The sequence below is a fragment of the Zingiber officinale genome, chromosome 3A, assembly GCF_018446385.1.
Source record: "Zingiber officinale cultivar Zhangliang chromosome 3A, Zo_v1.1, whole genome shotgun sequence".
Lineage (NCBI taxonomy): Eukaryota > Viridiplantae > Streptophyta > Magnoliopsida > Zingiberales > Zingiberaceae > Zingiber > Zingiber officinale.
In genome coordinates this window covers 155,781,126-155,795,477 of record NC_055990.1, presented here as the reverse complement: position 1 = coordinate 155,795,477, position 14,352 = coordinate 155,781,126, and the positions used below count along the sequence as shown (strand labels likewise).

General features: G+C 37.0%; 3 protein-coding genes across 4 annotated transcripts; all 3 read left to right on the top strand.

Annotated features, from left to right (window-relative positions):
* The first annotated feature begins 57 nt into the window (after positions 1-57).
* On the top strand, positions 58-2,207 carry LOC122052948 (nodulin-26-like). The gene is made up of 6 exons (XM_042614721.1): positions 58-339; positions 650-769; positions 931-1,152; positions 1,239-1,442; positions 1,542-1,603; positions 1,713-2,207. The coding sequence occupies exons 1-6, from the start codon at positions 310-312 to the stop codon at positions 1,930-1,932; spliced, it is 858 nt and encodes a 285-aa protein (XP_042470655.1). The 5' UTR covers positions 58-309; the 3' UTR covers positions 1,933-2,207.
* Positions 2,208-2,580: 373 nt separating this feature from the next.
* On the top strand, positions 2,581-4,277 carry LOC122052946 (small heat shock protein, chloroplastic-like). The gene is made up of 4 exons (XM_042614717.1): positions 2,581-2,949; positions 3,067-3,500; positions 3,890-4,020; positions 4,098-4,277. The coding sequence occupies exons 1-4, from the start codon at positions 2,742-2,744 to the stop codon at positions 4,132-4,134; spliced, it is 810 nt and encodes a 269-aa protein (XP_042470651.1). The 5' UTR covers positions 2,581-2,741; the 3' UTR covers positions 4,135-4,277.
* Positions 4,073-7,319, top strand: LOC122052944 (14-3-3-like protein GF14 omega). 2 transcript variants are annotated; one of them, XM_042614715.1, is made up of 5 exons: positions 4,073-4,194; positions 4,396-5,249; positions 5,454-5,576; positions 6,432-6,548; positions 7,028-7,319. In XM_042614715.1, the coding sequence occupies exons 2-5, from the start codon at positions 4,626-4,628 to the stop codon at positions 7,052-7,054; spliced, it is 891 nt and encodes a 296-aa protein (XP_042470649.1). In that variant the 5' UTR covers positions 4,073-4,194; positions 4,396-4,625; the 3' UTR covers positions 7,055-7,319. The 2 variants fall into 2 exon arrangements, with proteins under 2 accessions (XP_042470649.1, XP_042470650.1); XM_042614716.1 differs by lacking the exon at positions 4,073-4,194 and having other exon boundaries at positions 4,466-4,607; positions 4,705-5,249; positions 7,028-7,318.
* The last annotated feature ends 7,033 nt before the right edge of the window (positions 7,320-14,352 follow it).

The window sequence follows — 14,352 nt, the reverse complement described above, 5'->3', positions numbered from 1 at the left end:
TCTGAATAATATAAATGCAAACAACTATTTTTTAATCAGGAATTTTTAATTGCATTTATAAAATGTGATTGTTTTGTCTTGTTACATTTCAGCATTCTTCCCTTGTCTTGTTAAGTTAATTTGGTTTGTTAATGCTAAGAATTATCTTAGTTCTGCAGGTGCCAGCAAGAAGTTAATTTGTTCCTCAAAATATTTACCAACTTGTGGCAATCTGTCAACATCGTTTGGTATGAATTTCAGTGTTCGAAACAAGAGAAAGAAACATTGTAAAACATCTGAGTATGGCGTAATACCATAGGAAGTATCTGCATGGCTTGTCTGCCCTTGTATAACTCCAAGGTTAACCAATTTTCTATGGACTATAAACCACGCTCCAAGATTAAATTGTTTAGACGCTAAACTTGGATCACAAAGCTTATCAGTATTGATTGCCATGTTTTTAACTGATTTCTTGTTGGCCTAGTTTAGTCTAATCTAGGTTTCTTCAACAGATTAATATTGTTCTCAAAAGCTGTTCTCATATTAGTAAATAAATATACATTCTACTGAACGCTAGTCATCTATTATTCAATTGGCTAGGATATAAAGATGTTGAAAGACTTGAAGATGGACATACAGCTATTTATGCTAGTGCATTAACATGTCACAGGCGATTCATTCTTCTGAAGCTTATTCAACACCTTCCTCATCAATTATGACTTCAAATGCAGAGGAAGTAAAACAGCATTCTGATGATGGGCTTCAGAGCACGCCATCAAAATTACAGAAGGTAAGCTTCTCTTTTGCTTAATTGGTTCATTTTTGGTGAGCTAATAATCCCATAAGTGAGTAAATAAAAAGGAATTAATTTATCCAATTATGGACTGATACACGATGAGATTACTATCTTGCGTTCCAATACCATATTAGCAATCTATTTTGTATTCACAGGCTGCAGCTGAGTTCATTGGCACATACATCTTAATCTTTATAGGTTGTGGATCAGCCTTTGTCGCCCTGAACCTAAGTGACATTGGTTTACTTGGCGTAGCCTTCACTTGGGGTGTAGTTATAACAGCCTTGGTCTACACATTTGGCCACATCTCCGGTGCACATTTCAATCCTGCAGTGACCATTGCTGTTGCGGTTGCTGGCAAACTCCCCTGGATTATTGTACCATCAACAATCCTAAGAATGAACTAAATCTTATTTTCTAACTGAAAATATACTTGATCGTAGCTTGTATCAATTACCTTCAGGTTCCACTCTACATGGTGGCTCAGGTGTTTGGATCAGTCCTTGCTAGCTTCACACTAAAATGGTTATTTTATGGAAATCCAGCAGAAGTCATGCTCACTCTTCCTTCCCACGGCACAAACAATCTGAAAGTTATTGCATGGGAGATCACCCTCACATTCATCTTAATGCTTGTTATCAGTGGTGCTGCTGCTGATGGCAGAGCGGTGTGGCTTTCAGTACTTTCAGGAATAGATATCTTTGTAGTGGTTAAGTTAACTCCAAAAGATAAACTTTGTTGGCTCCTTGTAACTTTTGGTTAACAGGTCAAGGAGCTCTCAGGAGTTGCAGTGGGAGCTGCAGTCTTTGTTGACGTTCTCATAGCTGGGTAAGTCAACTGCCGAACTATCATTTTTATTTTATAGAAGATCTGCGCACCCGGCCCATATGTTTTCGTTTCTTTGATCCATGTTTAATTCACCATTTTTTTTTTGCAGCAAAGTGACTGGTGCTTCCATGAACCCGGCAAGAAGCTTAGGACCTGCAATTGCAGTGCAGAAGTTCGATAGGTTCTGGCTATATGTAGTTGCACCGGTGATCGGTGCAATTGCTGGATCAACCTTGTATAGCTTCCTCAGCGTGGCAGAAAATTCTCATAATGGGAAGAGTGCAAAAAGAAATACTGAAAAGAGGATAAATTCCAATATAATCTGCTAAAATGTGTATTTAGACTAGAGGTAAACATATTGTTGATTTATGTCATTGCAGATTTCTATTTGCGAAACTACTATTATGCACATATTAGGTTACACTAATTTTCATGGAGCTCTATCAGTTCTTTTATCTGCCTTCTGGACAAACTATTTCATAATGTTGTTAGTTATGTTTCCATTCATTGCTTTACCGGATTATTTTATTTTATATTATTTTTTATGAGAATATGGTCTCGAGAAATATTCTGAAATCAGCTTATTAGGGTTAAAAGAAAATAGTTTAGGTGAGTGAGCATCTGCAAACTGTTATATTTTCAGAGTATTGAAATCAGATAGGGGTTGAAGTGAAAATAATTTTAAAATGGACTTAAAAATTACTATCTTGTGCCTTTTTTTTTTTATGAAATGCCGTTATGATGTAAATATTTAAGCCTTGAATATATATTTTCGAATGAATAATTAATCACGCATGAAATTTTTAAGTGAAATATTGTGACCCTGAGGAATTTTAAAATGATAGATATGATGTGAAATGTGAAATAAAGATGCTTTTCTATAAATTTAAAAAAAAAACTAAAGAAGACGCTCCAGAACATTCTATCCCGTTTCTCTTTTGATCTAGAAGCTACTCATCCTACCCTCTCTTTCTCTGGACTACTCCAGAACATTCTATCCTTGTTCCAGAAACAGCTACTCCACTCGCCCCTCTTCCTCTCCTGAAACCCTCGTACTCCTCCCTATTTAAACCCCACGTATCTGGTCCGTTCTCTCACCGATCAAAACGCTACTACGAATCTCTGTTGGTGATCGAGAATGGCCAGCTTCATGGCTCTCAGAAATGGTGTAGCTTCCAAACTCGTGAAGAAGCTACCAGTTAGCCGCCCCGTGCCCGCCCCCTTGGCTGCTGCTACCGCTACTCGCTTCTTCAACACTAGCGCTCTACATCAGGTCGATGGAGACGATCGTGCCTTCGAACGCCCCTCCGACTCCGGCCACCGCTCTGATTTCCCCTCCTTCCGAGGTAATCGTCGGCTCATTCCACGCTGCCCTCTTTTCTGCTTTCTTTATTTCACATTCGTCGCTTTCCATCTTATGATCTGCAGTCGGGGCTGATTAGTCTGCCTTTGATGTGTCGCAGATGTGTTTGATCCGTTCAACTCGACGCGGAGCCTCAACCAACTACTGAACCTGATGAATCAGATCCAGATGCTAGACAACGTCCCGTTCTTTTCTGCTCCGGCAGGGCAGAGGGATGCCTCTCGCGGGTTTCGCCGTGGGTGGGATGTGAGGGAGGACGAAGATGCTCTGCACCTGCGAGTGGACATGCCGGGGCTTGGGAAGGAGCATGTGAGGGTGTGGAGTGAGCAGAACACCCTGGTGATCCAGGGCGACGGAGAAAACGAAAAGGTAGGGGAAGAGGAGGCGTCCGGGCGGAAGTACAGCAGCCGCATCGTTCTGCCGCCGGAGTCTTTTAAGATGGATCAGATCAAGGCGGAGATGAAGAACGGCGTGCTCAAGGTGGTGGTGCCCAAGTTGAAGCAGGAGGAGGGGAAGGACGTTTTCCAAGTGAAGGTCGAGTGAGCTTAGTACCTCTATGCTACTGTCAGTTTTGCTTCAATAATGTAGTGCTTGTTTCTGGCTCCGTTTACTTCTATGCCTTCTAGATCTACAGTGCTTGGCTTCTAGACGCTACTAAATCACGGATGTTTGGTCTACATGCTCACCTCTGTTTCTGTCATAGTATGCAATTTTGATTGCTTTGACAAAATTTTAACAGTTGATATTACTACTAAGGTCATTTTCTAATCGATGAGTTAGAAACGATTCAGTTTTAATTCGTGTTCGACATACTTGGAGATATTGCTTTTCGAAACGGATTTGATCTTTCAATTTGATTGTAAACTGAAATCTCAAGAACCATTGGAAGTTTGCTGAATCTGCTGTTTGTGCTTTACCTCCAGTTTGCATGCGGACAAAGTAAAATCGTCTCTCATAAACCATTGCTGCTTAATTGTAAACTGAAATCTCAAGAGCCATTGGAAGCTTGCAGAATCTGGTGTTTGCTTGACTACCAGTTTTTCATGCGGACAAAGTAAAATTATCTCTCGCAAACCATTGCTGCTTAATTGTGTCTTTTTAACATCGTTCATGTGCTCGTTGCTATTGCAGTCCTCTATTACACAAACATTTTAGGTGGATCGCATAAGCAAAGCAAATTTTATGGACAGTGTGATGAAGCAAACCAGGAACTGAGAAAACCAACAAGGTCAAAGGGCCAAATAAAGAGTATCTTTTTATCTATCAGTTATAATGTTACAAAATGATATAGAATAAGCTATGATATATATTTCCACTATATTGATCACATTGCTATTGAAATCGCTACAAGAATATCAAATAATTTATTAGATGTCTATCTTTAAATTTCATTCCACTGATCAAACAATATATCAATACGAGGCCACAGTCTGCACCAACTAAGTGTAAAATCAAATTTCGGGACGTTAGCCAAGTCGGCTCAATTAAGTCATGAATTGGCTGTTGATTAGCTTATTCTGAGAATGCGAGCCTCTTAATCAAATGGCATGTAGAGAAACATTGAATGGGTTAAAGATCAGGATGTCGGTTATAACTCAGCCTGTTGAACCGGGCCTCTGCTTCTGTCTAATAATATCACAGGTAAAGCGATGGGCTTGAATGTTACCTTCCACTAAAACGTTTAAAGCTTACAATCAAACTCCTATAAATTACACGCGTAGCCTCTTTCCTTCCTCAGCTTTTCTCTTTCCCCTTGCTTCCAAGAAGAAGGATCTTTCAATTCTCTCCGGCGAGGCGATGGCGGCAACGAGGGAGCAGTACTTGTACATGGCCAAGTTGGCGGAGCAAACGCATCGGTACGAGAATATGATGGATTATATGGAGAAGGTCGCTTTGGCGGCGACGGTGGAGGAGGAGCTCACGGTGGAGGAGCGCAGCCTCCTTTCGGCGGCTTACAAGAACGTCATCGACGCCCTTCGCAAGTCCTTGGGTACCATCTCATCAATCGAGCAGAGTCAGGAGAACCAAGGCAACAGCAACCGTCTCACCGCCATCCAAAGCTTTCGCGTACGAATCGAGACCGAGTTTTCATCAACCTGCGGACGCATCCTCGACTTCATCGAGACCACCCTCATACCGAAATCTCCCAGCAATGCCTCCAAGGTTATGTACCTTAAGATGAAGGGCGATTACTACCGCTACCTGGCTGAGGTCAAGATTAATGGGCATGAACAGCACAAGGACATCGTCGAGAAAGCTTTATCTGCCTACGAGATCGCTCAGGTTCTTATCCTTCTTGTTCCAGTCCTCGATGTGCCTGATTTGACATCCGTTCGAATTCACGATTTGATTGTCTCCAACTACGAAACTACTTTTGATCTTTAATTAGCTATAGTTGTTCATTCGTGATGGAAATTATCAAATTATTCCTAATAGGGCAAGGGTATAGGGATTCTTAATGATATAATAATTGATTGGTTCTGGCAGGAAGCTGCTCGGGCAGAATTCCCACCTACACATCCACTTCGGCTTGGCGTGGCACTAAATTTCTCGGTGTTCTACTACAAGATTCTATATTCTCCAGAAAAGGCTCATAGTATAGCCAAGCAGGTAAGCAACTAAGCTCACTGGATGTACATCCTTTCTTATTTTGGTTGAGGTGATCAGCGATTTGCAATTCATGTGTCCGTGCCTTTGATTTTGTGGGGTTTCTTGACTCAATTTGACGTTGCTTCTGAGTTTGTTTCTCTATCAATGTATATTGGCATATCAGTTGGAATTGCCTTTATGGTGTAGCTCATACATTGTTAAAAATGTATGTAAATTTCGATGGCATTATCTCATCTAATTGTTCCGAAACATATAATTTGGTTCTGGAGCAACATTAATTTCTTTAACTGAGTGAAAATAATTAGACGTAATCGTTTTGATCAACTCTCCTCAAACCATGATTGTTTTGTTTTTTCCAGATTTAAACTATTTTTTTTTTTTTGTCCTCGTATCTCCTATTTCTCTGTGAAATTTTCCATTATTTCTTAATGTTGTCCTTTTGTATTTTCCTTTTTCAAGAGCAATAGCTGGCTTCTTTGTACTTGATTTCCAAACAAAATGCAATAGCTTGGCTATTGCCATATTGAACTTAGCGCTACCTTGTCATAAGAGATTATGGTGCATGTATTGCATACCACATCCAAGATGACATGGATTGTCCCTCTTATCTCACCCTTGTCAAACTATAGGCCGGTTAATTGCACTTTTTCTGGAACAGCAAACCATATCTTTTTTTTTCTTCATCTTACTGAATTCAAGAATTTAAAGTTGCAGTTCTTAATTAGCATCCAGCTATTTATCATTTTCAGCCAGCTTTTCATTTCTCTGTTGATTTTTTCTCCATTTTTACACTTTGTTAGACTTGGTGTTTTATTTTGAACTTTCTAAATATGGGCCCTCCTTGTCTATTACCAGGCCTATGATGAAGCAGATTTAGAGCAGGATACACTTCAAGATGATTCGTTCAAGGAGAGCGCTGAGATTATGAAGCGTCTGCATGGAAACCTCGACATATGGACATCAGACATGGAGGTAATATCTTAGTTTAAGCTAACATTTTAGTTTAAAGGGAAAATTTTTCCTATATTCCTTTGTCCTTTTAGTTATATGCCATTGCAACGTATTCCAATTACATGTAGCTTAGCATTTTATGTTCTTGACTTTTGTTGTTAACTATGTGGAATGTGTATCATTATAAAATATACATGAACTTGAGCTTATTGGTTCAGTGGTAACAATGTCTCTTAATGCAAAAGATTAATGCCCTTATACTCATTATATATTAAACTGATATTTAGAATTTCAATTACTCCTATACATTTGTGTAAACAAATATGAGCAAACTTATTTTGCTGAAAAATCTAGCAACTAGGCTATATTTGATGATATTTGTAGAAAGTTTTGATACCATCGTTAGTAGTATGTTTTTACTTATTGGATCTAGTTGTTTGTTGTAGCTGTCAATGATGACTGATACAAAAAAACCACCACCTTTGTTGAATTGTTTGCAGGAGGGGGAGACTGAACAAGATCAGTGAAAAGATCAAACCTGATGCTGGAGTAGTACATTGATTTTAAAAATTAGCTGTTTGATTCATTGAATACTGTTTTTTTTTTTTTTTTTTTTTTTAAATGGAAACAAACTGAGATGAAGAGATCGCAGAGAATTCGGCAGTTTTAAAATCAGTATATGAAGTGGGGTTATGAACTCACCTCCTCGTGTTAAAGCTTTTTTTACCTTCAGCTTGTTTTCTCTTCCTGCATTTGTAAGTTTGTAGTGCACTTGTTTTCCTTCGTTAAATCTTTTTACCTTCAACATGAGTCAGTCTAGAACTGGTTTTTCACCTTCAAATTTATGTCTTTACTTCAACAGCTTACCAAGTAACGCACCCTTCTCGAGTCATCTTCCCCTCCGCCAGTCAGTTCGATAGAATCACCCGTCCTGATTACCTTGATAGCTCTCCAAGCTTCCTTTGCAAAATGATAATAAGAAAACAAGTGTTTCAATCCTTATGTCCTCAATACTTTTAATCAGACAGAATATCTATCATCTCATTACTGATTCAATCAGAAACCAAATTAAATCTACCAACAAGATAAACAATGATAAATTAAGGTGGTTACATCTCAAAAATTCTTCATAACCCCAAAAGATCAGATATCTTACTCAAAGATTGACGCTAACTGGTCCAGAAGGCAAAGCACTGATAGGGTTTGAGCTCGTCAATATGTTAATCATAATAGACTTCCCAACTAAATGGATGCACTTATTATTCCACGCCTTCACTTTAGGCGTCTCCTTATAGAGAAACAAGTTATGAGAAGTAGGGTCCTTGTAATGGGATGGCTTTGAAGCCTACTATCTTAATGCACCAAATGTTAGAATCTTATCTCATTTCATAAACACTTAGTGCAATGGAATCTTAATTCATAAAAACTTTATTTATCATTACAAGATAGGTCAAAGTGCTCGAAACCTAACACCAACAATCGTAACTAAAGTCTCTCTGATTGCATTGGGATAGAACCACAATTGAGGACAAAGTTTGAGTTTTTGGTTGTGAGCAAGCAAGTAAAGTAAACAAAAATTAATTGACAACTCTATTTATAGAGGGAAATGAGCACGCAAAGGAAAATAAAAATGACTAGGTAGATAGTCCAAGGGTAGTAACAATGGAAAATATGAAGTATAATTTGTATCACATTCCTTAAAATGACTTCATTGAACATTCAAAGTAGGAATAACTAATGTGTTAAAATTACTCATTTTTTTTAATCACCACTTATAACCATAGGGTAAGTTTGGTGAACATAAAGGATTCAAACAAATTATACTAAAATTGGAGGGTCAAAATTGTACAACACTATAACTATAACTATGATGATGACTTTATATATATATATACATCAGTTCAGAGAAATTGAGAGATCATTATACAATAAATAAAAAAAATTAAAGATATTAATGAAAAAAAATAAAGAGAATCCAAGGATGAAGAATGAGGGAATGTGAGTTAGAAAATGAGAATGAAAAAAAAATGCATGGATGAGGAATGAGATCGAGGGAGAGATTTTTAAAGGAAAATTTTAGCATGTTTTAGTATTAATCTAGTAATTTAAAACTAAAGTTACACTTTGAGTCATTGCTTCCCACCTAAATGTATATGGGTTCTAGGACTCGGTTAAAAACAAATAGATTTAATCAAAATTAAATAAATCAGAATTTTTTGAACCGACCAAACATTCTAACAAAAATTAGATAAATAAAATTGATAAATTATCGATTAACTTAGTTTTCGACCGAATTAATAGAACTGATCAAATTTTTATTCGATAGATAAAATTTAATGGCCAAATTTTTATTCAGTTGTTAATTAATGATCGAACTTTTATTCGGTCGCTAATTAACTATCAAAGTCAGTCATTAATTAATGACTGAATTTTTTTCGGTCGCTAATTAATGACTTAAACTTTATTCGATCGTTAATTAGCGAACAACTTTTAAATGGGTCACTAATTAATTATCAAAATTTTATTGGATCACTAATTAACAACTAATTAAAATTTTGATAAATAACCAAATAAAAGTTTAATCATTAAATTTTATGTCTTCCCTTATGATAGAAACAAAAGGGGTGACACCCCATTGCTAAGGGACCCCATCTTCTCTCCTCTCATCTTTCATCGACAACATCTTGCTATGGCTAGGATCAGTATTCGGTTAAAATCTAATTGAATTGATTTTTTTCGAACTAGTCGAATCGATCAAATTTTTAATAATAATTGAACAAATTAAATCTATAAAATATTGGTTAATTTGATCAAAAATCGAATTAATCGAATTTTTCTAATTATGCTTTAAAAATTTGGTTCGATTTAATAAAAATTAGATTTTGATTTAAAAATTTAATTTGATCTAAAAATTTGTTTTATTCGATTTAATCGAATAAAAAATTTTAAAACTGAAACAGAATCGAACTAGTTGATTTTCTTTTAGAAAATGAACCAATTTTTAAAATTTATTCAATTCAATTGATTTGTTTCATTTATCCGAACTTTTGCTCACCCTGTTAAGATTGAACACAACACACTCTAAAGTCCGAACACCATGTTGTGATCTTATGTTACTCTCTCGAGGAGGAGCCCTAATGAGGACCCGACGGTCCACGTTTATAGTGTTGGACACGCCTTCTGTATATAATGTGATCTTGGGAAGTCTGGCATTAAATGAGTTTCATGTGGTTGTCTCCAACTTTTGCCAGAAGATTAAGTTCCCAATAGATGATTTAGTCGGCAAAGTAAGAGGAGATCAACTAGTAGCACGTAAATGTTATGTTGATATCATCAAAACTGAAACACACAAGGCTCTTAAGCTCTAGCAAGCAAGGGTGAATGCGATACATGATACACTCCTAGACCCACTTCAGGAGGGAAAAAAAGAAGTTTAGATCTGCTAGATTGATTGGAAGCCACCACTTGGATAGCAGTCGACCTGCCCGTGCCCCCAGAACTTAAAAAGGAACTGGTCACATGTTTGATATGCAATAATGATGTATTTACTTGGACACTATAAGAAAAAACAGGTATATCACCAATTGTGATAGAACATAGACTTCATGTCCTCCCAGACGCCCGACCGGTCAAGCAAAAGAAAAGGGACTTCAGTGCCGATTAAAATAAGATCATCTGAGTAGAAGTCAACAAGCTGTTAGAAGTAGGTCACATTCAGGAGGTGTAGTTCCCGGCTTGGCTAGCCAATATGATGTTGGTATCCAAGCCCGAAAATAAATGACATATCTGCATTGATTTCTGAGACTTGGACAAGGCGTGCCCCAAGGATTATTATCCTTTACCCCGCATCATCAAATGGTGAATTCAACCTCCGGATGGAAGTTAATATGCATGCTAGACGCTTATTAAGGTTATCACCAAGTGTCGATCTCTATAGAGGATCAGGAAAAGCTTAATTTCATCACTATCGACAGAATTTATTGTTATAATGTTATGTCGTTTGGATAAAAAAAAATACAAGGACCATTTATCGACGACTCATGAACAAAGTCTTCCGAGATCATATCACAATAAACATTAAGGTACATGTTGATGATATCTTAATTAAATCTGGTCGATCAACAGATCTGGTGGCAGATATTGTGTAACACCCCAAATTTCATGATTTGGAGTCCTAAAAGACCTTATTAAAATCTAGAAATGCTTTAAAAAAATTCTAGAGATTTTAAGAAATTTTTAGAGTATTTTTATGAAATTTTTGGAGTTCGTTTGATATTTTTACCAAGAGGAAAAGGTAGAAAAAAAAAAGGGAAAAGAATATGTTGAAGTCGGGTTTTGAACCCAAGAGCTCGGACCCGAGCAAAACCGGATCAACCAACTGGGCTAGCAATTGTTGCTTGATTAAATAAAGGAAGAATCTTATTTAATGAGCAGAAGTAAATAACAAGAATTAATAGATAAAAATTGGTTATAGGCAGGATTCGAACCCACAAGCCAAACTTTAACCCACGCACGCGCTGACCAAGTGTGCTAGCAATCGGTTCTGTTTAGAATAGGAAACAAAATTAGTTAAGCAATAACCGAACTTAAGAATAACCCTAGGTTATAAAAAGAGGTTAAGTTAAGAGAGGATTTATTTCTCTCGATCCCTCTCCCCTTCTCTCGAGTTCGACGGCGCGGCTTTTCTCAGCGAAGACGCAGCGAGCAATCCGGTGTCTCCGGCGGCCGGCCAAGGTTCTCCGAAGGGTTTCTCCACCTTAAGCTCTTCTCGTTGAGGAGGAGTCGTGAGCATGAAGTAGGGCCGAGATCTCAAGCCTTCCGCGAACCCTAGAGCCTCCCTCTTTTTGGTTGTGAGTTCAAGGAGCAAGGTAAGTCGCTACTCACCTGCAGTAGGATAGTTCCGGATTTCGATTCGTTTTGGTGTTCTCTTCCTTTTGTTTCGAATTTTTTTGTGAAGAATGTGGTTTAGGGCTTACTGCCGTGAGTTGTTAAGGAGGAGGGAAAGGGGATTTTGTTTGGATGTTTTCTTGTTTTCCTTGAATTCGCAGCATGTAGAACAAGTATGGTTTTGAGGTTACAATAGCAATTTTCATTAGATTTGTTGGTTGTGACTTGATGAGAATGCCCGGGTTGAAGGGAAGCTTGCAATCTTGTGTTTTTCTTTGGTTGCCGTAGCACATAGCAGGAGGAACAATTACCACAGTGCAGTTTTGATTTGTTATCAATTCATTGGTATGTTGTTAGCCATTTTATCACTTATTACCTAACCGCAGCTTTAGTTTTCTTTTAAGTTGTGTAGATTAGCAATGAAAAGATTGTGTTCAGTGCTGGCTTTATAGATTCAGTGCAATGTGGATTAGATTGCTATTAGACCCCTTTCATCCATGCTCAGTACTGGTTTGGTTAGTGTGAATGGCTTTAAGGAATAAGTATAGTATGTAGATTAATTGTTAGCATTGCAGTTTATCTTGTTTAGCAGTGTAGATTCGTTGTTTCTTATCTTGAAGCATGCTTAAAGAATTTAGATTTGCTTCCCTTTGTTTTAATTCTGACATAGCATGCTTAAGGAATTCAGATGTGGTTTCCTTTATTTAATTCTGTTGTAGCATACTTAAATGTATTTCAGTTTTGGCATGAGGTTTATGTCTCTAGTTCTAGTTTGTTTTCCTTAGAAGTTTCGAAGCTTATCCATGCTTAACTCAACTTGTAAAACTAGTAAATACCATATGCATAAGAGTATGTTTGATTTCTGTTTAAGAGTTAATTATCATGAGGTTTTAAGTGTTGTACTATGTTATTTTTAGGCACTTCAATTTAGTATGACATGCAGATTTTATTAAGTTATAATACTGAATTTTATTAAGCATTTTTGTTGAGCTTAAGTGTAGATTTCTTTTGTATTCTATACATGATTATGTGTTACATAGTTAGTTTCATTCATAGATGCATATGAAAGATACCATAACAGTATTTTGGGATAAAGAAAAGTGTAAGAAAGATAAAGAAAAGTTTAAGAAAGATAAAGAAAAGAAAAGAAAAGGCCGAGGCCTTAAGTAGATCCCAAAGCCGAGACTTTAGGGATTTTTGGCACACAAGGTGCCTATTAAAATGCCAAGGCATTTAAAGAAGAAGTAATTAAGATTATAAGTATTTTACTTTTAAGAAGAGGCTAGTACCCGACATCCAAGAGCTTGTCGTTAAACAAATCCAGGTGTCCAATTCCGAGGTCTTGGCCCTGGTAGACCGAGGTCTACTCTTTTAGGATTGGTGGCTCGCTACCCCAACCTATTAGGGAACGCGCATAAGATGGTACTATGCCTGGGCCCAAGAAGAAGTTGATTATTATTTTGAAGTATTATAAGTATAAGTTTTTGAAGGTTTTACATAAGTATAAAGTATTAAAGAATAAGTCTTTAAACAAGTGGAATAAGATTCAGAAGGTGTTTAGAATTCAGTAAGTTTAGCTTTCTTTATGCTAGCATGATTGTATAGCTTTGCTTTACATGCTTAGTCTTTTAGTATGTTTCTTTTACTAGTAGATGAGCATGAGTAGATTTCCTTTTGAGCATTCAGTTTTAGATTTCAGTATCTCCTCATGCATATCGAGATTTTGTGAGTTAGATAGCGCTTACTAAGCAAATTTTGCTTATAGACTACACTTCCTCTTACTGCAGATACAGGAGGGAAAAGATATAGAAAGGAAGGCGACAAGGTGGCGCGGATGGTGTGTGATGCCAGGACTATGGAAGCCTTGGGACTTAGTTTAGGAATTTATTAAGATTGCCATTTATAAAGAATGTATTAAATGAGTCATTTAGTCTTCCGCTGTTAGTTAATTATATGTGTATCTTGTTTCCGCTATTCATTACTTGCATGATTTGATTTCATTAAACTGCGTGGTGATGTTATTCATTTTTGTGTTTGATATGTGTTCCAGCCGCCTGTGGCTGTGTATATTATGTTATGTATGTCAGTTTAAGGTCACCGGTACAAGGGAGACTCTGCCGAAATTTTTCGGTAGGGTTTCCATGTGATTTTTAATCATACCGGTTAAGTAGAGTTAGTAGTTAAGTAACGGTCATCCTTAGAGAGTAGTAGTAGTAAGAAGGGTGGTCGTTACATATTGATGAGACATGAAACACATTACGGACATACATACTCATGTTAAACCCCAATGAATGCTTATTTGGAGCCAAAGAGATCATTTCTTGGCTATGTGGTGACCGAGCGAGGGATCGAGTCCAATCCGAGCAAAGTACAAGCCCTTCGTAATATGGTCCCGTCATGCAATTTGAAGGAAGTGTAATGGCTAATCAAATGAGTCACTACGTTGTCCTGGTTTATTTCAAGATCATCTGATCGGAGCCTTCTGATTTTTAAGATACTTCATTGAGTCACCAAATTTTAATAGGATGTAGAGTGTGACAGGGCCCTGGAGGAACTTAAAAAATATTTATAAAATCTGCCTATCCTTGCTAAGCATGTGGCGGAAGAACTATTGTGGGTGTACTTATCTACTATTGAAGGGGTTGTCGTCGGATATGTCCTAGTGAGACAAGAGAATAATGAGCAATAGGTAGTGTACCTTTTAAGTCATTTATTAATGATGTTGAGTGCTGTTACACTCAATGTTATCAAAATCGTGAGTTGACTCGTAAAATTGTATAAAATCACGAGTTTACTTATAAAAATTGAGTGAAATCATGATAAAATCGTGTATTAAAGTAAAATCATATCAAAATTGTAAAATCAGATCAAAATTGTAAAATCACATTTAAACTTGTAAAAACATGATTTTTGAGATAATTTTATTGATTTTGTGTCG

Coding starts and splice junctions, on each gene's coding strand:
- LOC122052946 (XM_042614717.1), top strand. CDS start 2,742: ATGGCCAGCTTCATGGCTCTCAGAAATGGTGTAGCTTCCAAACTCGTG. Junction 2,950..3,066: donor TGATTTCCCCTCCTTCCGAG/GTAATCGTCGGC, acceptor GATGTGTCGCAG/ATGTGTTTGATCCGTTCAAC. Junction 4,021..4,097: donor CAGTTTTTCATGCGGACAAA/GTAAAATTATCT, acceptor TTGCTATTGCAG/TCCTCTATTACACAAACATT.
- LOC122052948 (XM_042614721.1), top strand. CDS start 310: ATGGCTTGTCTGCCCTTGTATAACTCCAAG. Junction 340..649: donor TGCCCTTGTATAACTCCAAG/GTTAACCAATTT, acceptor AACATGTCACAG/GCGATTCATTCTTCTGAAGC. Junction 770..930: donor CGCCATCAAAATTACAGAAG/GTAAGCTTCTCT, acceptor TTGTATTCACAG/GCTGCAGCTGAGTTCATTGG.
- LOC122052944 (XM_042614715.1), top strand. CDS start 4,626: ATGTTACCTTCCACTAAAACGTTTAAAGCTTACAATCAAACTCCTATA. Junction 5,250..5,453: donor CTGCCTACGAGATCGCTCAG/GTTCTTATCCTT, acceptor TGGTTCTGGCAG/GAAGCTGCTCGGGCAGAATT. Junction 6,549..7,027: donor TATGGACATCAGACATGGAG/GTAATATCTTAG, acceptor AATTGTTTGCAG/GAGGGGGAGACTGAACAAGA.